This window comes from Trichosurus vulpecula, chromosome X, assembly GCF_011100635.1.
Source record: "Trichosurus vulpecula isolate mTriVul1 chromosome X, mTriVul1.pri, whole genome shotgun sequence".
NCBI classification, from domain to species: Eukaryota; Metazoa; Chordata; class Mammalia; order Diprotodontia; family Phalangeridae; genus Trichosurus; species Trichosurus vulpecula.
The window spans coordinates 8,195,590-8,219,675 of record NC_050582.1 but is presented as its reverse complement, the minus strand read 5'-3'; the positions used below and the strand labels follow the sequence as shown (position 1 = coordinate 8,219,675).

The following is a 24,086-nucleotide window of genomic DNA, read 5'->3' as shown; positions in this document are numbered from 1 at the left end:
CGCCATGCACTCTGTCTACTGCACCACCTAGCTGCCTCAAAGAACAAGGGTACAAGGGTCAGCCGTAGAAAGGAAAAGGGACTCCTTTGTTCTGAGATAGGACTATCATTGTCTTCCATGATTTCTTTCCACCATCTTGTCCCCACTGTGTAAACATTTCCTTTTTTTCTAAATTAAATTATATTTTATTTTCAGATCTCCATTCTCTTCCTCCTACTTTCTCCCCCCACCCCTCAAAAAAAAAACCTATCAAAGCAAGAAAAACAAAACCCCTACTACAATGAGGTTTAGTCAGAGAAAGCAAATCCCTTCATTGGCCATGTCTAGTTAAAAAAAAAAACAGTCCCATCACTTCTCTGTCAGAAGTTGGGTGCACGCGTGCGCGCGTGTGCACGTGTGTGTGTGTGTGTGTGTGTGTATAACCAAGAGCTTTCTATGGCTCCCTCTGAAGTAAAAGTCGGGGACTGCATGGAGAGTTTGTTAATTTGGTATAACTACAATTTGGCTGGTGCCATTGTGTACCTCAAAGTATGGCTGACTTGTACATCAGCTGTACAATTGCTGTACATTTTGTCCAGGGGTAATGTAAAAAGGAGGAATTCTCAAACTCAAATTCTGTAATTGCTGTTTTTAAATAAATATAAATAGATGAAAATCAGCACTTGACTATGTGACTCACATCACCCAGGCGTTTTCATGCTCATTGGGTGCATCTTTTATTCTGAAATTTAAGCTCTCTAATTATTAACCCAATTGATTTAGGCAGAGTCATGGCTTAATGAAGGATCCCTGTGTACCATTCATTTTTTTCTTGGGCTCTGAAATTTGGGGCTCAAGAAGTCCCTTGTCATCTTGTGCCTCAACATTTCCTGCCTGTGGCAGGAGACTACAAGATTTTCTTTTGATACTGAGAACAGACTGTAATTGTGTTCCAAGGCCCAGGATACCTAATTACACTAGAGGATAACTTGTCGGCTGCGGTGACCCAGGAAACAAACAATGTGGGCAGCCTACAAGCAAACAACTGGCTTTAACCCTTATGAACATGTGCCTGTTGGGAGGAAAAGAACTAGCTGTATTAAAACTAATCATAGCGGCGACATTTCTTTCTTTTTTTTATTTCCACATTAGTCATGTTGTGAGAAGAATCAGAACAAAAAGCGAAAACCATGAGAAAGGAAAAAAGAGAGAGAAAGTAGATGCTGCAATCTGCAGACTCCACAGTTCTTTCTCTGGATGTGGACTGCATTTTCCATCATGAATCTTTTGGAACTGTCTTAGATCCTTGCATTGCTGAGAAGAGCTGAGGCTATCAAAGTTGATCATTGCACAATTTTACTGTTAAGCACTAACATTTCTAACAGCAAGAAGTGGGAAACTGTGGCAGCTAGGTGGGGCAGTGGATAGGCCCTTTAGTCAGGAGGACCTGAGTTCAAATCCGGCCTTCAACACTTACTAGCTGTGTGACCCTGGGCAAGTCTCTTAATGCTGATTGCCTAAAAAAAGTGAAAAACCATCAAAACGCATAACCAAAGGGTATTATGTGGCCATAATGGATTTCGATATGGCACAAGAGATGTCATCATTGTGAGTCCTCTCACCATCAATGCAGATTGCAACCTATTTATGCCTGCCAGTCCTGAGAAACTCTTATCCCTGTCCTCTCTGAAATCATAAGTTCCTAACCTGGGGTCCCATGGGTCTATGGATAGATTTCAGAAGATCTGCAAACTTGGGTGGGGAAAAATACATCTTTATTTTCATTAGCCTCTAACTGAAATTTAACATTTTCAATTATGAATTTAAAAAATATTCTGAGAAAGGGTCTATTGGCTTCTCCAGGCCGTCAAAGAGGTCTATGGCCAAAAAAGGCTAGTAAACCTTACCCTAAGTCCTCCCCAGGAGGTACTAGAACTTGGGGGACTGTGAATATAAAAAACTTCAAGATGTTATGAGAAGAACTGCATGAAATGAGGCAGTGAAGAAAGCAGATCCTGAAGAACAAGAACCATACTGATGGTGCCTATGTGGGGGGGCAGGTTTCTGCACTAGGAATCAGGAGGCCTGGCTTCCAGACAAGAGAATCTAAGCTCTGTCCTTCACAGCATTTGTATCTGCAGTGCTTGGCACAGAATAGAAAGGGTTAAGAAATGATTGATTGACTGATTGAGCACTGCCTGGTTCTGTGATTCTGGGCAAACGCCTTCATTGCTCTGGGCCTCAGTTTTCATCTCTATAAAATGGAGATAATGCCAGTAGTAAGTACCTTGTAGGGCTGTCAGGAAGATGAAATGAGATGACATATGAGCTCTAGGTTCTATTTTGGGGATTCCCATCCAAAGTGTAAGTTATTGGCAAAAACAGAAGTTACAGTAGCAAAGAAGATTTACTGCCTGAAGGTGAACATCCAATGATCTTATGGATACAGGAAGGGGCTGGCTGTGAACAGTCTCAGAAGAGGATTGTCAACAAGTCCGAAAGTTAGAGTACTCAGACATGAAGATTTTGGTCAGCACTGGGTCAGCAGGCAGGCCATCAGTCATCCAACAAGCAACAACCAACATCTAACAACCATCCAAACAACAAGCATTTTTGAAGTGCTTACTATGAGCCAGGCACTGTGCTAAGTGCTAGGGATACAAAGAAAGGCAAAAGCCATCCCTCCCTTCAAGGAGCTCACATTCTAAAGAGGGAGACAACATGCAAGCAACAATGTGCACACCAGATACCGACAGGGTAAACTGGAGGTGATACCAGAGGGAAGGCATGGGTAGCAAGGAGGACTGGGGAAGATTTCTTACAGAAGGTAGGACTTTAGCTGGGACTTGTAGGAAGCCAGGAGGCAAAGGTGAGGAGGGGCCAGCCAGGGAAAAGGCAGAGTGGCTTGTGAGAGATGGAGGATTGTATTCAAAGAACAGAAAGAAGGCCAATGTTGCAGAATCATAAAGTCAGTGTAGGAAGACTGGAAAACTAGGAAGGGACCAGGTTTGAAGGGCTTTTCTAGTTCATCCTGGAAGTAATAGGGAGCTACTGGAGACTACTGAGTTGAAGGTGATCCAGTCAGACCTAGCAGGTGTTAGTAACATCATTTTGTAGCTGAGCAGAGGATGTGTGAATAGCAGCTTTAGGTGGGGAGTCCCTCCAAAGGGCCTGTCCCAGGGCGAGGGCGCTGTGAGTAGAGAGAAGGTGATGCAAATGAGATATGTTGTGAAGGTTGCAATGACCTTCACAATGACCTAGATCTGTCAGATGGGTGGAGAGTGAGGAGTTGAGGCTGTGAGACTGGATGACTGGGAGAATGGTGATACTCTAATTGTAACAGAGAAGCTGGTAAGAGGGCAGGGTTTGGGGGGAAAGAGAATTTGGTCTGTTTTAAACATGTTGAGTTGCAGATGTTTTCTATAATGGAGGAGAGTGACTAGGGCTAGCTATAGAGATCTGAGAATCATGAACAAAGAGATTGAATCCATGGGAGCTGGCCAGCTCACAAATCAAGATACCACAGAGGCCAAGGAGAGAGGCCTGGGGGATACCCATGGTTAGTGGAGAGTGTAACCCAACAAAGGAGACTGAGAAGGCACGGTCTGATAGGTAGGAAGAGAACCAGCAGACAGTAATGTCACCCGAACCCAGAGAGGAGAAAATATTCAGGTGGAGAGGGTATGAGAGGCTGTAAAGAAGCCAATAAGGTTGGGGGACTTTCTGCACCATTAGGTAGGATGTGTTGTGCCAGCTGGCCTCTCAGGTCTTTACACTGCTAAGTTACATAATGGCATGTGAATGAATGAAAAAGCATTTATTAAGAGCCTGTAATGTGCCAAGCAGTGGGGAAAGAAGTGCCTCCAGGCACTCACATTTTCTAAAATGGTTTTTTATTCTGAACTTACCCAAAAAAGGGCATTTCTATCCATACAACACAACCTGAAAATGATTCTGTAACAAGCTGTACATTCATACTGCTTCTTCTTTTTTTTTGGTCAGGGCAATTGGGGTTAAGTGACTTGCCCAAGGTCACACAGCTAGTAAGTGTGTCAAGTGTCTCAGGTCTGATTTGAACTCAGGTCCTCCTGACTTCAGGGCCAGTGCTTTACTCACTGCACCACCTAGCTGCCCCTGCTTCTTCTTTTTTGAAGTATATAACAAATTCTCTGTGTGACTTCATGCTCATCTGGGATTCTTTCTCTTCCCTTTGACACATTTTATTTATTTATTAAATTTAACATTATGTTTTCTCAATGCACAAAAATCAATTTTTTCTCCTTCCTACCTCCACCCCCATTGGCAAAAAAAAAAGAAAACCAAAATCTTTGTAACAAGCATGCATAAAGGAGCAAAATCAATTTCTGCATTAGCCAGCCCTGAAAACACCCATCCCCTCTCTGGCAGGAGGTGCTTGGGAGACGAGGTTAGTCCTGGCACGGATCTGAACTCTTCCAAGTCTTTCAATCAGAGTCTTTCAGAGTTGTTTGTCTTTACAACGTTTTTTTCTCATTCTATAAATTGTTCAAGGAATTCCTATTCTAAAGGGGGAAAGTGACCCATAAAGCTATTAGCTGCAAGCATTAATGATAGCTAGTATTTATGATGGTGTTAAAGATTAGCAAAGCACTGTACATATCTTCCTTAACTCGGTCGATTCTCCCTCTGGAGGTTTTCTTTAGAGGAAACTGAGGCCCGAGGCTATGTAATTGCCTAGGGTCTCACGGCTAAGTGTCTCATGCTGGATTGGAACTCAGGCCTTCCTGACTTCAAGGTAAGCATGCCCCTGAGCCACCTAGATGTCCAGGTGAAGCATTTAGATAGTGCCTTCGAAGCTTGCAGAGGATATGCTATCCCATTTTGGCATCACAGCACCCCCTCGAGGTGGGTGCTGTTGGAATTGTCATTTTACAGATGAGGTAACAGAAGCTGAGAGAGCTCAAGTGACTAGCCCAGGGTCACACAGTTAGTATGTGCCTGGAGCAGAATTCGAACTCCCATCTTCGGACTCCAAGACTGGTGCTCTATCTACTAGATTGCTCAGTCAGATGGAAAGGTGATGTCACTTCTACCGATAATCATATCCCTTCGTGGTGCTGAGCCATCTGACACCACTAAGGACTTGGGTGGGAATTTCTGGAGTCTTTAGAAGCTGTGGCCATTGAAGAGGCAGGGGCCAGGTCACATTTGCACAGGGGGTGCCTCCAGGGATGATAGCTGCAGAAGGTGAGTGGGAAGCAGGACTGGGGCTCTGAGAGTACTGCTCCTCCCGGGGTTCTAGAGCTTAGCCAGCTGATGGTGGCAGCTGGTCAACAGTTGGTACTGGCAGTGGCCAAGGAAACGGACTCTTTCTCCACAGTGCTTGCTGTGGAGCTTGGGCTGGAAGCAGGGCCCACCAGGGGTCTTAGGGGCACAAGAAGCAACCATACTGTTCTTTTTATAAAGATAAAAACATGGCTTTTCAAAACATGTCCTTTCTTACATACACACTTGAACTGGCTTACGACTTGAAAAACATATTTGCAAGATGCTAGATAGGCGTCCATTAGAAGCCCTGAGAAGGTTAGATAGTATTTATGTCGATGATGGTATTCGACGCATGTCGGAAAGTATCATGGAAATGGCACGTGTGCTTTTTTTTGACACTAGGTTGTGGTAAGGGAGCACAGTGGCCCTCACTCCGGGGTCCTGAGCTTAAGCGCTTTCAGGGATCACACTTTTTCTTCTGCTTTTGTTCAAACAAGACATTTGCATTAAAATCATTTTGTTAAATTAGCCTCCCTTTGGAGGCTGAAAAGGTAGCCAAGATGAGGAGGGAGCAGGGAAGAATGAGGTAGGCAAGAATTCCAGAGCAGGAGCACACCTTCGGGTCTGCCCTGCATCCATTCGAGGGCTAGCTCCTTAGCCTTGGGTCCCAGGGAGCCTGAAGAGTTTGGAGAGGCTCAGACCAGCATGCTTCTGCCTGTGAAGAATGTCTTAACTTAGGAATTCTGATGAGCACGATGGCTAACTGCAATGCCAGAGGACTACTTCTTGAGAGAAGGGAAATCCAGAGTACAGCATGAGACATGAATATGTCCCATATACATATTTTTTTCTTTTGGACATGGCCAATGTGGAAATTCATTTTGCTTGCCTATATATGTTTGTAATGTGGGTTCTGTTTTTCTTTCATTCTCGATGGGGGGGGGGCAGGAAATGGAAGATTTTTGCTGATTGAAAAAAATAATTTTTTTAAAAAGAGTCTGAGTGCAAATTGAAGTATAATTTTTTCACTTTTTCTTGCTTTTTTGTAACATGGCTAATATGAAAAAGTTTTGCATGACTTCACATGTATAATGGGTATCATATTGCTAGCCTTCTCATATGGCTAGGGGAGAGTCGAAAGGGAGGGAGAGAATGTGGAGCTGTCTCAATATTAAGAGTGATCTCTCAGGACCTTTCTTGGATCTTTTTTTTTTTTAAGTAGAAGAATTAGTAGTTGTTTAACTTAAGGGACTAACTTAAAAAAAACAAAAATCAGATCTTATGGTCAAGTTAAGATTTTGCATATGCCAACAATTGGGTCTCTATTGCACACGAATATGACAGGACAGCTCATTCAGGCGTAAGGTTTTGATTGTTTTTCCAATAGTAGGGATGGATGTGGGTCCCGTTTTTGTCTGACGTCAGCCAAAAGAAAAGCAAGCACATATGGGCCAGAGCCCCAGGGGCAGGCAGGATAGCAAGATTCCTTCCTTCCTTCTGACTTCCAGCTCCTGGAGAGCAAGACAGGGGGCTTTGGGTTTTGTTGTTGGCCTTTCTATGTATCCCTAGGGCTTCGCACTGTGCCTGGCACATAACAAATGCGTATTTCCTTCCTTCCCTCCCCTCCTCCTCCCTTCCTTTCCATCCTTCCTTCCTTTCCTTTTCCTGGCCTTCTGTCTCTTCCCTCCCATTCCCCCACCCCCGCTCCTTTCCTTCCCTTTTCATCCATTCTTTTCCTCTCCTTCCTTCCCTTCCCTGCCCATCCCATCCCTTCCTTGCCCTCCCACCCCCACCCCGGGCAGGCCCGCCACCTGCCGCAGCAGCCTCGCTCTCCGCCTCCACCTCTCCCCCATCCAGCTGTCGGCCCTCTCTGGTCCACGTGGCTCCCCGGAATTGCCGCAGCCGCCGCCGCAGCAGCCACTGCAGCCAGCCCGCAGCCCCAGCCGGGGGGAAAGGCCCGGGGGAGGGGGGCAGGCTGGCGGACATTCTGTTGGCCTCTTCCCAGCCAGCCCGTCAGCCCAGCACCTGGCCGCTGGCCAGCCCTGAAGTGGCCCGGGATCTCTGTCCGCGGCTCGGGACCGGGGGCACGCGGAAACCTGGCACTTCCGGGCAGAACTGGCTTCCCAACTCGCATCCCGGGCCGTGCCCGGCGGCCCGGTGTGGGTGGGGCCCGGAGCCGCCAATCAGAGCAGGAGGCAGAGGCTTGAGGGGGCGGGGCGGATTCGCGCTCTCCTCCGCAGCCAGCCAGCTTTGGAGCATCTCTTCTGCGCGCCCAGGCCCTTCCGCTGCTATGCCAGCGTTTGTCCCGGGGCGAACCGGGTCCTCCCTAATCCCTGGACCCAGACCCACCTAACCCCGAACTCTTTAAACTGGAAGGGACCTCAGAGGTCGTCATAGAGAGCCAGTACCTCATTTTACCCGGGAGAAAAAAAAGTAGGGGATGAGGACCCTTGCCCAGGACCACACAGCCCTAGCAGTATGGACCAGGATTCAAACCTTACCCCTTTCCCACGACATCAAGATGTTTGTCTCTGAAAATCTGCTCTCGGTGTGTTCCATTGGAAGTGACCTGATGACTTCTTTCCGTGGAAGTCACATTCCATTGCTGTCCAAGGGATCCATGAATAAATGAATTTTTTTAAAAAAACCCATTTATTAAGCCCTTACTACGTGCCAAACATTGTGCTAAGCACTAGGCATAGCCCTCCTGGCCTCAAAGAGCCTACATTCTAATAAAGGTAACACATATAGAGGAGCGGTGGCCAGGGAAGGCAGTTTGGGTCTGGGGAGGCAGAAGGATGGTGAGTTGATGGCACAGAAGTCACAGTACGATTGGATTGAATAGTGTAGCCAGAACAAGAAGAGGGGCAGAGCACCTGACTCGTGGCAGGCAGATAGCAACATAGCCTGGGTGGCTGGCTGACTGGCTGGCTGGCATATGGAGGCAAAGCATGGCCAGGTGACCAAGGCCAGCTAGGGGATGGAGTGGGCTAAGTGGGCTAGTTGGTACTGACCCACAGACCCAGGCACCCATCTTCTATAGCTGTGGGGTCCAAATACTATTTGTAGGAATGCAGTGGGTTGAAAAGTGACAGAGGTTCCTGTCCAGGGAACCTGCTGGTTGGGATGCCAATAGATGCCACCTCAGGGTTGGTTGGAAGGAGCTGGATAAGCAATAGGAAATACACATTTATTGAGCACTCACTGAGGCAGCTCAGTGGCACAGTAGATCAGGACTAGAGTCAGGGAGATGTGAGTTCAAATCCAGCTTAGACAATACTAGCTGTGTGACCCTGGGTAAGTCACTTAACCCAGTTTGCCTCAGTTTTCTCGTCTGTAAAACGAGCTGGAGAAGGAAATGGCAAACCATTCCAATATCTTTGCAAAGAAAACCCCAAATGGGATCAGGAAAAGTTGGGCATAACTGAAACAATTGGATAACACCAAGCACTCACTGGGCAGCTAGATGGCTCAGTGGATAGGATGCTGGGCCTGGAGTCAGAAAGACCTGAGATCAAATCTGACCTTAGATACTTACTAGCTGAATGACCCAAGTAAGTCACTTAACCTCAGTTTACCTTAATCCACTGGAGAAGGAAATGGCAAATCATTCCAGTATCTTTGCCAAGAAAACCTCATGGACAGCAGTGGCCTGCTATGGTGCAAGCATCACCAAGAGTTGGACGTGGCTGAATAACAACAGCAAGCACCTACTAAGTGCCAGCCACAACACTGAGAGCTTTATAAATACTATCTCATTTGGTAAACAACAGAGGAAAGAGCCAGCAGATGGGTCTCTGTTCAGGACAGGGATCTATTGTTTATGGGAAGCAGGGCAGAGACACAAGTAGAGCATGGCTCCCACTCACTCACGGCTTCCTTTGGAGCAAGATGAGTGTCGACGAGTGTTCCTCTGATTTCCAACTGGGCTCCCTGGCTGTTAAGGCATCTCCTCAGCCTGAGGAGGAGTGAGGGTTCGGCCCTGGCTGGGACAGTTCTGTTCTTTCTGTGTGGTCACACAGAAGAACTCCCTAGCCCCTCCCTGCTAGGTAGTGACCTTCTGGATGGCAGAGCCTGCCTCCCTCACCTTTGCAGCCACTGAAGGATTTGATAAATGCACCTACTTGGATACTTCGAGCATTCTTGATTTTAGCTATGTAAACTTTTGTTTCCAATGATACAAATACAAATTCCTCCATCATTTGGTATACAGTTTAGTGAACTACTACAAGTAAAAAAATCATCATTTGGTAGCTAACCCTGTTCAAAAGAGACTCATTCATGATAGATAGACTGGTAGATATACGTCATTGTCAAGTCACTTCAGCTGTGTCCAACACTTCATGACTCCATTTGGGATTTTCTTGGTAAAGATGTTGGAATAGTCTGGTATTTCTTTCTCTAGCTCATTTTACAGATCTGAGGAAATTGAGGTGAGCAGGATTAAATGATTTGCCCAGGGTCACATAGCTGGGAAGTATCTGAGGTCACATTTGAATGCAGGAAGATAAGTGTTCCTGACTTCAGGCTCAGCACTCTATCCACTGTTCCACCTCTTAGAACATTTCACCAAGTTTACTATGTGCCAACTGTAAATGACAGCTAGGATGTAACATCTAACTTTTTCAGCCCCGTTTGCATTTTACCTTTCATTCCACAAAATCTTTTTTTTTAAGCACTTTAATATGGCCAAAGTATTATGCTAGGCACTAGCATAGTGATGAGAAGTAGACAAGGAAGATAAGACGTACAAGAATCAGCTCCGGCCCTCAAGCAAGTTAGGGTTTAGGAGGAGAGGGGAGATAAATACACAAAAAGCCATAAGACAAGGCAGTATATTTGTTATATGAGCAATCGAAACAGAGCTCCGATAAGAGATGGGGGGAAAGAAATCACTTTAGCTAGGGTGCTCATACTAGTTTTGAAAAGATGGTATTTGACCTGAGCCTGGAGAGATGGTAGGATTTCAGTAAGTGGAGGTATTACAGGATGTGGGTACATGGTGATCAAACGCATGGAAGCTGGAAGGCACAAGGAGGGGGAGATGTGGGTAAATTTGTTTAGCTTCAGCAGAGGATTCTCAGGAGTGAAGGGAGATAAGGTTAGTAAGGCAGATGATGCCAGATTATGGAGAGCCTGGGATTCAAGGCTAAAGGGTTTGGACTTTATCCTGCAGATAATGAGGAGGCCCATGAGGATTTGGAACTGGAAAATAACAAGGAATATAGCTTTGGCTGGCAGAAGTCAGTGATCTCTTTAGCTCTGAGTGTCACCATTAAGCTAAGCAATATTTGTCAGGCCTAATGTATAAGAAATAAAGGAGAGATAAAGGAGAAATGCAGGAAAAGACAAAGAATTGAAGTGAGACACACCAGAGGAAGCCGAGGCTGGAGACAAGCTGGGTAGTGGTTTATCTAAAAAAGGCCTGGGGTGGGGGGAGTTGGTACCAGATGCTAAGTTCAATAGGAGTCATCAGGGTACCTTGGAAGCCCCCAGAAGCCAGCTGGATCATGGGAGTCTGGTGGCCAGAGTCCACCTGGCCCTCATCCAGACGGGGACAGCCCGAATCATGAGGAGACTAGATGATGACAGCTGGAAGGGACAAGGAAGGCTAAGTTTGGAGTAAAGAAGGTGTGTGTTGGGGGTGGGGTGGGGAGGGGAGGGGAGGAAGGTGGCAGGTGAAAATCGTCTCCAAATATTGGAAAATCTGTGATGCTCCTGCGGGAAAGGTGAGGCCCAAACTAAGGGCAGTTCCTGGCAGTCCCAGGGAAGTAGACCTCAGATCCTTTTGAAGAACTGTCTAATTATGAAAACTGTCTGAAAAGGACTGTGGCTATGTCATGAGGTAGTGAGCTTACAGACCTCTGACCCTGGAAGTCAGGAGGGCTGATCTCTAAAGTTCCAGCCGTCTCTGAGTCTCTGATTCCTTGGGTCCAACGATCCTAAGTGCATCCTTTGAAAATGGCGGAGAAAGGGATCTCAGCAATGGCCTTAGATGCACTCAGCAGCTCGCCCCCACCCTTGCCCGGCCAGACTCAGGGCTGGCCTTCTGGGCAGGCTCCCACGGTGGGTGGGGCATTAGGACCCAGCACCCGAGGTAGTGGAATCTCCAGCTCCGGTGTTTCTCTCTGGCTCCCTCCTCTCTTTGTCATCCTCCCTAGCAGCCTAGCAGACTGCCGCTGCTGCTGTCTGGGCAGCCTTCCTCCTGCCTCCACCCCTTCGGTGGTTACTGGCTGGCTCGGGGCCAGCCAGGGAGCCCCAAGAGAAAGGAGCCGGGAGGATCTGCCCCTCCTGTCCCGATGGCCTCCCCCAGGACAGTCACCATTGTGGCCCTCTCCGTGGCCCTGGGGCTCTTCTTTGTCTTCATGGGGACCATCAAGTTGACCCCCAGGCTCAGCAAAGATGCCTACAGCGAGATGGTAAGTGCGGCCATTGGGGGCTAACGAGGGGCATGCCGTTTGGCGCGGGGAGGGTGCTGGGGCACTGTGTTCCTCTGTTCTTCTCATCCCCATCCCTTAAATGTCGCCTTCTTCCCTTCTCCCCAACAACTTTGCAGCAGCAATAGCCATGCAAGGGGAATTTCATCTGGGAGCTCCTTCGGAGGGCTTGAATGCTGCAGGGGGGAGGGGCCACCAAACCCTGGTACTCGGCGATGCTCTGACCTGGGAAGTACCTGGCTCCAATTGGGAGTCCCGGCTGGGGCCCAAGAGCCCCTTATTCCGAAACCAGGGAGCCTGGGGAAGCAGTGAGGAAAGCTGGTCCTTGAGGGATGGAGTAGAGAGTTCATTGATGAGGGAGGGAGGCCAGCAGTCAGGAGCTCCGCTACTTCAGGGTTAGGATGGGGCCAGTCACTGGTCTCCGGTGCAAATGGGGTCAGTGGCCTTTAGCGGCCGGCCGGGGAAAGGCCCCTGGCTGCCGGCTCTGGGGCTGCCTTGGCCTGTCCCAGAGCCCACTTAGCTGCTTGGGATGCCGGGTCTCAAGGGGCTGGAGGCTAATTTACAAAGCCTGCTTCTTGTCTCTGCTGACAGCCGGGCATCGACTTTCTTTTCGTGGGTTCACAAGGCGAGGTCTTTTGCAGGTTTTGCCTGCTCTATGTGTCTGGAATGAGCAAAGGGGCCGGACTGGCCAGCGTCTCTCACCCCTCATCCCCCACCCTGGACGTTGGGATGCTCTTCCTGGAAAGGAGCGAGGAGGACCTGCATGGATTTCTCAGTGCACCAGGAAATGCCAGTGGAAGTTTCTAGTATTTTCTGTCTCTTTCCCACAGCACCTGCCAATTAGCCCCTTGCTCATCCCACTCCAGCTGACTGTACCCGGCATCTGACAGTTACAACCAGAGCCCCACCTCCCAAGGGGTGGGGTGGCGGGGGGGATGCAGCTTAGGCTAGGAGCTGGAGAAAGGGAGAAAAAAGGTGGAAGCAGACACTGAACTAGGGATTTTTTCATCTGGGACAAAAAATAGTTGGGGGAGGGGAATAGCAGCATACACATAAAAGATGGCCAACTGTGGGTACAGCGCATCCCCCCTCCATCCTTCTCTGGCTTACAGCCCCCCACTCCCTTCCCCTCTCCTGGGGCCCAGCTTCCCCAGCCAATGGGGAAAGGACAGCAGTCTCTAGACTGCCAGAAGTAGGAAGTGCACCCCACCCCCAATATTGGTACCTGAGCAAAGCCCTGGCTGCTGCCCTGCTCTAGTTATGGCTGGGGTTGGGGCGGGGCGGGGGGTTCACCACTGACACCAAGACTGAGAATTTCTCCACACATATGGGGGGAAATGGCTTTTTGGGAGACTACTGTATGTCTTTTGGGGCCACCTGAAAAGCCCATGGGAATGAAGACCACTAAGGAATTTGAGGGCATTCGAGAACATTTTTGCATTTTTGTAATAAAACTAAATCTAATCTGAGGCCCATTCTGTTCCAGGGTTTGGTCTGAGGTTTGCCTCTCTTAGGGAGTGGGATGGATGGTGGGGCAAAGAGCAGGCTCATGGCCATCTCTAGTGGTGTCTGGGGTTGGAGACCATGCCTAGCAGGTGGGTAAATCACAGGGAATCTCTTCTCTCCCAACCCCAATCTTTATACAAGGGAAATTACCCTTAGCAAGAAGCAGAGCAGCTCATTTATAGGAGGGATTTCTACAATCCTATGGCAGAAGATTTACCAAGCACCTGCCTCCTCACAACCTCTGAAGTAGGGGATACAGGTATTAAAAACCGAGGCCCAGAGAGGTCCCAAGACTTGACCACAGTCAAGTTATGTAACTAGTAAGTGCCATGATCACACAGCTAGTCAGGCAGTGGGCATGGTGATTTCATCGGACTGGCCCATGCTCTTGGAACCCACCAGTGTCACCGGGCCTTGCTACCATCTGCAGGACATTTCTTTTTTAAACTGAAATTACTTGGTTGGTGAGTGCCTTCCCCACTCACACCGGTCTCTTCAGACATCCCAATTTCCTTCCTCAATGGAACTGCTTCCCTTTATTAAAGTCTTTAGAATTTCTTCTTGAGCATCTCCCAGCCCTCCAGGGCTGACTGCCCCAAGCACTTTAGCCCATAGGATCCCACCTATCTTTCCTTTGAACCCTTTGAAATTTGCCTTCCCCAAATCTAAGGTGTTGTATGTCAAACTGTGTCTGGATTTCCTTCCTTTCTCGATCCCTAAAGAGAGCCCTCGGTTGTAACCTAGTGCTGCAGCTTACTAGTTGTGTGCCTAGACCACCTTGGTGCCTCAGTCTCCTCCCTCCTACCAAAGTCACAAGGCTATTGCATGGATCGACCTAGAGAGGAGATGTGAAAGTGCTTTGAAAACTGTCAAACACCAGACAAATGGAAGGTGTTATTGTTTAGAAACATGGTCAGAAGGCCCCTTGAGCTCCCTTTCACAGGCAGGAGCTTGCCAGCAAAGCATCCAGCCTATGGGAGCTCAGAGGGCCACCTAGTGCAACAAGACTTTCATTGGACAACCTAGCTGGAGACGGGGACAGTCCCAAGGAGGGAAAACTGGAAACAATCTGTTGCTGGAAAAGGCATGCAAGTTGATTATTTTCAAATGCAAATGCATGAGAAATAGGCTAACGTGTTGTCTAATAGTTTTTCGGCATTTACTTAAAAGAATACAGGCATGCTTTGCAGTGGGCAGTTTTTTGTGATATAAACTAAATTTATAAAGGATCAAATGAGATAAGACATAGTGTGCTTTGGAACCCTTAAAGCACTGCATAAATGCTAATAGCCACAATGATGTCTTTGCAGATGCTTGGAAAGCTTATTCTCGAGCAGTTTAAACATTTCCCAGACAATCTCATTCACACCATTTGTTTAGCAAACACTTTCTATCTTTCTGGATACTATGAAAGTAAATTTCAACAAAGTCCTTGTCTGAATTATCAGAAGTTCCACGTCAAGGAATTCCAAATAATAATAACTGACAATTATTATAGATTATTACATACTATAACACCTTTATCGTTTTCTTTCATTTTAATTTTCAGGAGAATCAGTGTCATGAGGAATCCCAATGGAGTGTATGCCCAATGGAATTTGGCAGTTGGCAGGCTAACACATTTTGCAGACTAAGTAGAACTTTTAGGGGTCACAGGAAGATAGATTTCAAGATGAAAGGGACCTCAGAACCCACCAGATCCAACCCCCCTGTTTTGCAGCTGAGGAAACTGAGGCCCAGAGGGTGAAATTACTTGCCTAAGGTCACACTGGTTGTAAGTGGAAGAGTCAGGATTTGAACTCAGGACCTGGGACTAACTTGAAATTGTTTACAGACTCTCTGCCCACTCCTGTGTCAAAAAGGATTTCAGAATCCTTAGCCAGTACACACATACACGCAAACGCACATCCACCTTACATACCAGATCTGTGATTTCATGAGTATAAGAGGCTCCTGCAATGAGAATTCCCTCCATTGATTTGGAAGTTGGTTTGCACCCTATAGTGCCTGGGGCACTGCCTTCTTCACCATGGTCACACAGTCAGTGTGTGTCAAAGGCAGGACTCTGACACCACATATTCCCAGGTATTCTTGACTCCAAGGCTAATCTTCCTTCCATTCTGCTGTACTCTCTTCTAGCCAGTCTATTAGCAACTTAATTTTAGTTACAGTGTTTTTATTTGGAGGGCATGGTGAGGAGATGGGAAATATGTTCTAGATTTGTATGGAAGGGGAGCGATGGAGAAGAAGGCGTTTTATGGCAGTTTTCTCCATTCCTGTGTCATAGTCTAAGTTTGATACAATGGTTTCCTTTTCATATTCCCATTCCAGAAACGTGCCTACAAGAGTTACGTCCGGGCCCTGCCACTGCTGAAGAAAATGGGCGTGACTTCCATCGCTCTTCGAAAAAGCATCGGAACCCTGGAAGTGATCTGTGGCGTCATCATGACCGTGGTCCCTGGCCGTCCCAAAGATGTCGCCAATTTCTTCCTCCTCTTGTTGGTGTTGGTTGTCCTCTTCTTCCACCAGCTGGTTGGTGATCCCCTTAAGCGATATGCCCACGCCCTGGTCTTTGGGATCTTGCTCACCTGCCGCCTGCTGATTGCCCGCCAGCCTGAGGAACAGCTTATTGAGAGGAAGGCCTCCTCCAGGGGTGGTGAGGGGCAGGGCGCTCCCCACAAGAAGGTCAAGGTCAAAGTGTCGTAAGGAAGCAGCCCTACATGGTGGACCTTCCAGGCAGCTTCCTCTGAGTAGCCCGGGAAGATCTCAGTGCATTCTGTTCCTTTTTGTTTCTTAATTGATTGCTTTTCTGGGAAAGGGGGACCTAATATGCCACATAGTGGTCCTGATGTCTGTGTTCCCCTATGCCCTAAAATTAGCTCCTGACCCAGCCATAGACCCACCACCTTTTATCATGCCTACATCTGGCTGCATGTACATGTGTGTAAGATTACTTCTCAGGTGTTTGTGTGGCATAGATTCCAGCAAGTACTGTTTGGGGGGGGAGGGGAATGGTGTGTGTGTGGAGATGTGTGCTTGACTTACGTGTGTATAGATGTGAATGCAGGAGGAGAAGGCTTTGGTCTCAGCCCAATCCTCTACAGAGAATCCTCACTTTATGTACCAGGTGCATCCTAGCAAAGGTGAAGACAGATCGATATGGCTGCCCCTACATGATGGCCGGCAGCGTACAGCTTGGAGGGCCATGTAGCACTTCCCCAACTTGGCTGACTCTGGGTTCTTTCCTCTGCCACCCGTCCCCATATTCCAGGAGTGGCTTCTCTAGCTGGAAATCCCCCGACATTACAATGGACTTCAGAGGACTGGATCTTTCCCTTTGGGCTTCCAGCACACACTTTCCCAGCAGGTGTCTCTAACTAATCTTGCCCCGTACACAATTCCATAACTCTAAGGTGTTGGATGATGTAAAGTTAATCAGCCTCCTCCTTCACCCATTGTGCAAACTGGAAAGCCTAAATACTGAGTTAACTTAGAACCAGGGGCACCTGCAATGAGCACAAAATCAAATCCTGTCATAATGGAGAAATCAGAGGTTCATAGATTTTGAGGTGGGAGGGACGTCGGTGATCACTCTAAGTCCCTTACTGAGCAAATGAGGAAAGCCCTGAAGGTTCCAGTGACTTGTCCAAGGTTACACAGCTCCGAAGCCCTTTCGATCCAAATTCCATTCCTCTCATTGTACCCCATGGCCCAGTCCAAGCCCCCCAAGCCCGAATGACTACAGAGTCGCCAGCCCGAGCAGCCAATTTTTCTCCAGACACTGGTGTCTGACTTTGCTAATCCCAAAGCTGCCTTGCTTCAAGCTTGCTCAGCCACCAATCAGGGTTTTGCTTCTGCTCGGTCTGCTTGGCTCTCGTAGCTGAGGGAGCAGGAGGGGGACCTGTTCGATGTCTGTGCACCTCAAGCCCCAGCTGTGCTTCTCCCCAACTCATCCCCAAAGTGCCCAAGCGAAGCTCTAACTTCTTGCCAAACAGAAGCCCCCTTCTTACTGATCTTGCACTGAGGTTAAACTGGGTCCAGGTTTGCTACTAGGAGCAGTGTCCTGACCCGTCCCTCCATCTATATCTCTCTTCACTAGACGGGGAGTGTGTGAAAAGATGCCAGTTGAGCTGAGCAGTCTGTGCAATTGCTTCCTTTGATGGAAACTGCTGGCTTTCTTGGATGTTGGTCAACCAGTTTGGTTTTTGCTGGTTTGGGGGTTGTTATGCCAGGGAAGGGGAAGAATGGGATTGTCATTTTGGAAAAAAGTGTCACCATTCTTGGTAAATGGCTCCCTCCCCTCTCCCCTTTTTGTCTCATACTTTCCAAATAAACTTTTAGAAATTTGAAGGAGACTGCCTGGGCTAATATTCAATTTCTGGAAGAAATGGCCTTCTCAAAGGCTTCCAGGTCTTTCATGACACTCCTCTAAAGAGGAAGGAGCATGGTTTCATATCATGATGAGGTTATATCATTTCTCCCCATTAGCTCTTCTTGCCAGCTGAAAATTTCAGTCTGCTACCTTGAGGAAGAATGTCCAACCATTCCAAAAGTATTCAGCTATTCCAGAATGTGTGCAAAAGCAGTTGAGGTGGTAGAAGAACAACATTTGGTGGAGGGTGGTCCAGTCAGTTAGAAGGCAAAAAACTGCCTGCTCTTAAGAAACTCGCATTCCAGCAGGAAAGATGACAGGTATGTAAACTAGATCCATATATGGGAAAGACTCTGTGCCAGGAGGGCAATGAGTGTTCTAGGGGAATCCTGAGGAGCTCAGGGGTACTTCTTCTCTATGTCTACTCTGCATGAGCCCCCATACATAAAACAGTCCTGTGGCCTAACCCACCTGGAGTGAGGCCAGCTGGTTTGGGCCATATTGGTCAAGCTCCCACAACGTGTTCCCTCTCCTACACTCTGTTAGGTACCAGCAAATCGTGCTCTGGTTCCATTTAAATGATTAACATTAATTAGCTTTTACAAAAGGATGTTTACTTTGAAGATATGCAGTAACAAAAGTACAAACATTTCCCTGGTAGGGATATGCTTCCTCCTATCCTACTCTGTTCTTTGAGGAGAGTGGGCTCAAACTTACTTCACTTCCTAAGTACCATCAAATTCATGTCCAGATAGACTATGACTTTGGGATGAGTCCTTGTCTCAGATAGCACCGGGCTAGGTTCTAAAGGTCACTTCTTGACCAAAGGTCCTTTTTCTGCTCCTCAAGGCCACATAAAAATGGAAAGGTAGGAAAGGTCCACGTTATTAAGAGTTTTGAATGCCAACCAGAGGACTTTATATTTAATCCTGGAGATAATACGGAGGCACTGGAGTTTGTTGACTAGGGGATGATGGGGTCACTTTTGCTTTATAAAAATCACTTTGGCTGGCAAGTGGAGGATGGGGGCAAGAGTGGAGGCAGGGAACCAAATTAAGAGACTATGGCAATACTCCTGGAGAGGGCTTGAACTATGGTGGTAGCTGTGTGAATAGCCAGAAGGGAACAAATAGGAGAGATGTTGTGAAGACAGAGATAACAAGATCTGTCAACAATTGGATACATGGAGAATGAGGGAGGAAGGGTGACACTAAGGTTGGGAGCCTAGATGGCCAGGAGAACAGTGGTGCCCTCAATGGAAAAAAGGGATTGTTTGGGAGGAAATAGAATATGATCTGTTTTAGATATCTTGAGTTTGAGATGCTTAGGAGACATGTAGCTTTAAAAAGTCCCAAAGGCAGTTGGTAACATGGGATTGGAACTGAGGAAAGAGACTAAGTTTGGATATATAGATCTGAGACTCACCTGCAGAGAGATGTTCATTAAAGCCATGGAAGCTCATGGGTCACTAAGTGAGATAGTACAGACTCAGGGTTAACTTGGGGTTCATGCGGGTCTGTATACAGACTTGAGGAAACAAGCAACATTCATTTTCTAAGTGCATCCTATGTGCCAGGGACTGTACTAGGCACCGAAGATACAAATACGAGCAAAAGGAAAACTGGTCTCTTGCCCTGAGGTGGTGGGGGAAGATAATGCATAAAAGCAGGTAGGAGAGGGAGGGAGGCACTCATGTGGGGACCTGGTGGCAAAGTCTGGAGCTAGAAGCACAAGTGGAGGAGAATAAAGCCACCCAGCCTGGGCCTCTCCCCAAAATGCAGGCCCTTGGAAAGGACTCACTTTGGAGAATGAGTGCCACCACAGTGGAGGGAATGTTCCAGGGTGAGAAGGTCCCAGGGGCTCAGGGAAGTTCCAAGGTGGGAAAGTAAGTGAATTACAGTGACAAAATAATTTGAGAAGCTAATGATCTGGCTACTTTATGGACCCAAGAAGCCTGCTCATGGAGAGACTAAATTCAACTCTTTCCTCCCTGATTACTAATCCAAATAAAGATTAAATTGCACCTGCTCAGAGTCAGAACTCCCTGCCCATCCTGGTGTACCACCTACTCCAGGTTTACTTCCACAACTCCTATTAGCAGGCTGGATCCCCTACTTCTCTGTTCCCCACAAGACTCCACCAGTGTGCTTCCCACTTATTATCAGGCAATGGCCATAATTAGCTTTCAGGAAAAGGTATTTACTGAGCTGGTATTGCAAGAGCAGTTGCTACAAAGAACAGCCCCTTAAAAGTCTGGGGCCTATGCTTCCTACGTACAAAGGATCCATGGGGAGAGTGTGGACAGATTTAGAAATCCAGTGGTGGCGAGGTGCACAAGAAGAGAACACATGCTCCTTACATTTCTCCCTCTAGGAAGTTCTCATGAAATCCTCCTTAGTTGTAGGTCTTTGCTAGGCTCTTAGCCCTCAGAGATGCCAACTTTCCTCAGTGTGTCTGCTTTGCTGTTGCCACATCTTGCAGTTCTTGATATGGCTGTTGCCATCAGCCAATGCTGCTCAGGGACACTGCTCTGTTAGACACTACTGCTAAGGCCACTCAGCAGACTGTCACTTGGTCACAGTGGGGGGGGGGCAAGGGGGGGAACACTCCTAGGCTCTTCCCCCTCCCCCTGGCTGCCCCCTCATGCAAGTATAAGGGTCAGCTTCCTTAAGGCCCTCCTGAAGCTTGACTGAGTTGAAGGCTCTAGTATACAGAAGCCCCGAGTGCTGTCTGCTTCTTTCAGCTTGTCACAAAATATTTCCTATGGCATCATCTGCATTTATCCAATGATCCCAATACTTCCCACTTCTCGGACTGATCAAGGACCCTAGATTTCAAGCTGAGAGAGACCTTAGAGATCATCTAGTGCAACTACTGCAAAGGAGGAAACTGAGTCCCACAGAGGAGAAGTGACTTCTTCGAGGTCATAGAGGTAAGATGACGCAGAGCCAAGTCCTGATTCCAAATCCAGCACTCTTTCCCCTCCTCAGGACACTTTTCGTCTTTCTCCCAGCAGCTGCTCTGGATCCCAGCTCACTTTTTTGCTCCCTATACATCACCTTCTCATCCCAGCCCCCACCCCACCCCCCTCCATGTCACAAAGTTGTATTTGCTGAGAGCCAGTTACTCGCAAGCTGCTATAGAACAGATGTTTCTAGGTTTTCCCCCCAACTTAGTGGGTACCCATGCCCAGAAGGCTGAGCCCCCATTCTAGTGAAGAGGCAGACCAAGCCTCCAGTTGCTTGGATTTGGTTGAGTGATCATTTGCACAATGCTTAGTAGTACCTTCCATGTAGGTGCTGTGATAGGCTCTGGGAATAAAAAGGCAAATACCAAATAGCCCTTGACCTAAAGGGGCTTCTGTTGGAATGGAGGCAAACAACATGTACAGGGATGAATAAATACAAAATATAGAAAACTAAATACAGCACAATTGGAGGGCAGGGGATGCACCAAGAGCTGGGGGGAATCAAGAAAGGCTTCATATAAATGTGATATATATGGCCACATGGATTTGTCTAAATATAAAGACATAGGGGCCGCAGATACATCTGATGTGAGCTTTGACCCATCTCTTATAAGAGGAGGAGTCCCAAGGGCCATGCCTGCACTGCCAGGATGCTACCCATGGGTTGTGTGGCAGTCCCCTGGACCATCTCTCCTGGGCGCTCTTTCCCTCAGTTTCTGAGAGGGACTGGGCTAGAATTATGTCTATCTTCCTCCTTCAAATATTGGAAATCTAGGAGATGATAGGTTCAGAATAAAATGGCTTATATTCACCAGCAGAGTTTCTTCCCACCAAACAGACCATCACAAACAGTGAATATGAGTAAAGTAGTTTATCACTGTGTGAGTGGAAAGAAGGGGTCGGATGCTAGGCATGTCATGAAGTTAGAAACAGCAAGATTTGGCAATTTATTCGATATGGGGTGACAGAGAGAGAGGAGTGCCAGGCAGTGCTGAGATTATGAGCCTGGAGACTGTCAGGATGGTGATGCCTTCCACAGAAATAGAGCATCTTGGAAGAGGAATGGGTTGGTGGTGGTGGCGGGGGGAGGGGGGGGGATAATGAGTTCTGCTTTAGACATTTTGAGATCTGGTAGTCATCTACATAGAAATGATTGAACCCATGTGAACTGAACAGGTTAGCAAGAGAGAGGGTGTAGAGTGAGAAGAGAAGAATGCTCAAGGCCGAACCTTGGGGGAATATTCAGTTAGGGAGCATGATGAGCCAGCAAAGGACTGAGAGGGGGGCAGACAGGTAGGAGAACCCGGAGAGAATAGTGTCCGGAAAATGTGGAGAGGGTGATGTACAATGTCAAAGGCTGCAGAGGGGTCCAGAAGAATGAGGATTGAAAAAACCGCATTAGACTTGGCAATTAAGAGATCAAAGAGTGATATGAAGAGTGAATGATGAGCTCAGAAGGCAGACTGCAGAGGAGACAGCTGAGTACAGCCAGGTTTTGGAAGGGATGGCAGGGTCCCCTTAAGTATACTGGTCTGAAGTACCATTGTTGTCATTCTCCAAGAATGGTGGAGACATGGGCGTGTTTGTAGGTAACAGGGAAGGAGCCCGGAGGTAGGGAAGACTGGGGATGGAGAAAGATGGAGAATCTACTGCAAGATAAACCAAGAAACGAGGCACTAGCAAGGCCCGCCACTAGACTCCGGAATTAACTAGGGCGGGTTTGTGCCCGTTTCACATTTTGAGAGCATTCGAAAAACCGCAGTCTGTGGGGCCTCAACCAATCAAAGTCAAGTCAGCTGAGCCCCAACCAATCAGAGACCAGTAACCATCAATTAGGCGCTTTCTACGCAATGGAGCTACCCCTTTGGATGGACTTTTGCGCCTGCGCGTGCTTCTACGTTCCCTAGGGAGCACGCTCGCCGGCTCGCTCCGCCCCTTGGAGGCCTCAGCTTGAGCGCCGGAGCTTGCGCAGGGCGGGGCTCTCACTTTCGAATTAGAGAGTCGGCGCGGAAACGGTGCTTAGGGCGGTCGGAGCTAGCACTTGGCCTCGGTCGAGCTAGGCCTGGCTTCCCCTTACCTGCTGCAGGAAGAGGGTGGTTTTACTGAGGAAGGCTGTTCCCAGGGTAGGAGAAAGGCTGCGGGGCCGCGGGAGCGGAGGCGGCTGGGAGGTGGGGAGTGGGCTCGGGTTGGGATGCTTCTCCCCGCACCTCCCCTCCCCTCCCCCCGCCACCCGGCCTTGGGGCTGCGGGACGTGCCCACGGGTCATGTGACCCTCGCGCTTGCTCCTCAGGTCAGGCTGCTCTTCCCTGTGGCTAGCGAGAGCCGATTCTCCCATCACCCTCTGCTTCACAGGCTGCCCAGGTCATGAGCCGGATTTAGAGGGAGGGAGCTCTGGCATTGGTGTGCTGGCCGTCTAACTGTCCCTCACACGTGACTTTCTTTGTGTATTTGCATGGGCTGTATCTTTCCCACGTGGGCAGCAGTAGATGGAGCGCCAGGCCAGCAGTCCGGAAGATTCACCTTCGTAAGTTCAAATACGATCTCAGACACGTAGTAGCAGAGTGACCCTGGGCAGATCACTTAATCCTGTTTGCCTCAGTTCCTTCCTCTGTCAAATGAGCTGGAGAAGGACATGGCAAACCACTCCAGTATCTCCGCTAAGATAACCCCCAAGGGGGTCACAGAGAGTCAGACACGACTGAAAAATGACTCAACAGATCTATCTCGTGTTCCTCCAGGGTGGCATTCCTTCCCTGTTCATCTAAGATTCAGGGGAGGTGCCAGGTCCTGCTTTTCCTGATCCCCTCAGTTGTTGTGCTCCTACCTCCTGGAACTTTTTGACAGAGAAGTGGCCTTGGTGTCAAAAAGACCAGCCTTTCTTACACCCGCACACACCCTCTCTTATGATCCTGGTTGTCACTACCCCAAACAACCCTCTATTGAGCATCCTTTACCAATTAAGTCATGGGTCTTGTAAGATAAAAAAAAAATGTGTTTGATTGTTTTTGCTTTTTGTATCTCCAGGGCCTAGAACAGAGTAGATGCTTTTTTAAACAAGCGCCTGTCTAACTCTAGTACGGAGTAGGTGCTTTTTAATAAAAACTTGTTGAGTTGAAGTGAATCAGATTGCGACCTGGGACAAATCACTAGGCTTCACTTTGCCCATCTCTGAAAAGAAAGACCCAAGGTCCTTTCCCACACTGAGAATAGCCAGCATTTACACAGCTGTTTGAAGTGCTTTAGGTGTGTTACCTCAGTCCTCACAACGACTCTGTAAGGTAGGTGCTGTTGTCTCCATTTTACAGATGAGGAAACTGAGGCTGAGGAATGTGACTTTCCCAGGGTGGCACAGCTAAGGAAGGACCTGAGGCAGGATTTGACTGCAGGGATTTTAGACAGCAAGTCCCAGTTTCTCTCCACTGAACTGTTATCCTAAATTCCTTACCTATCACTAAAATGGAGACACTAATCCTTATATTGCCTGTCTCATCTTAAAACACAATTTAAATGTGAGTTGTTGCCTGTTCAGAGCTCATGCAGTTATGCCTGTGGCAGGCTAGTTGTCTGTTGAGAAAGT

At 47.9% G+C, this 24,086-nt stretch overlaps 2 protein-coding genes across 3 annotated transcripts in view; both read left to right on the top strand.

Moving 5' to 3' along the window:
- The first annotated feature begins 11,373 nt into the window (after positions 1-11,373).
- On the top strand, positions 11,374-17,524 carry TMEM35A (transmembrane protein 35A). Its single transcript, XM_036740139.1, has 2 exons — positions 11,374-11,645; positions 15,501-17,524. The coding sequence occupies exons 1-2, from the start codon at positions 11,526-11,528 to the stop codon at positions 15,873-15,875; spliced, it is 495 nt and encodes a 164-aa protein (XP_036596034.1). The 5' UTR covers positions 11,374-11,525; the 3' UTR covers positions 15,876-17,524.
- A 4,969-nt stretch (positions 17,525-22,493) lies between these two features.
- CENPI (centromere protein I) overlaps positions 22,494-24,086 on the top strand; it is a 45,043-nt gene continuing 43,450 nt past the window's right edge. Inside the window, exons 1-2 of one of the 2 annotated variants that reach the window (XM_036739858.1) lie at positions 22,494-22,632; positions 22,990-23,033. In XM_036739858.1, the coding sequence (XP_036595753.1) occupies positions 22,996-23,033 (38 nt within the window). In that variant the 5' untranslated portion in view covers positions 22,494-22,632; positions 22,990-22,995. The remainder of the gene's footprint in view (positions 22,633-22,989; positions 23,034-24,086) is intronic. The other variant, XM_036739859.1, reaches the window with a different exon arrangement.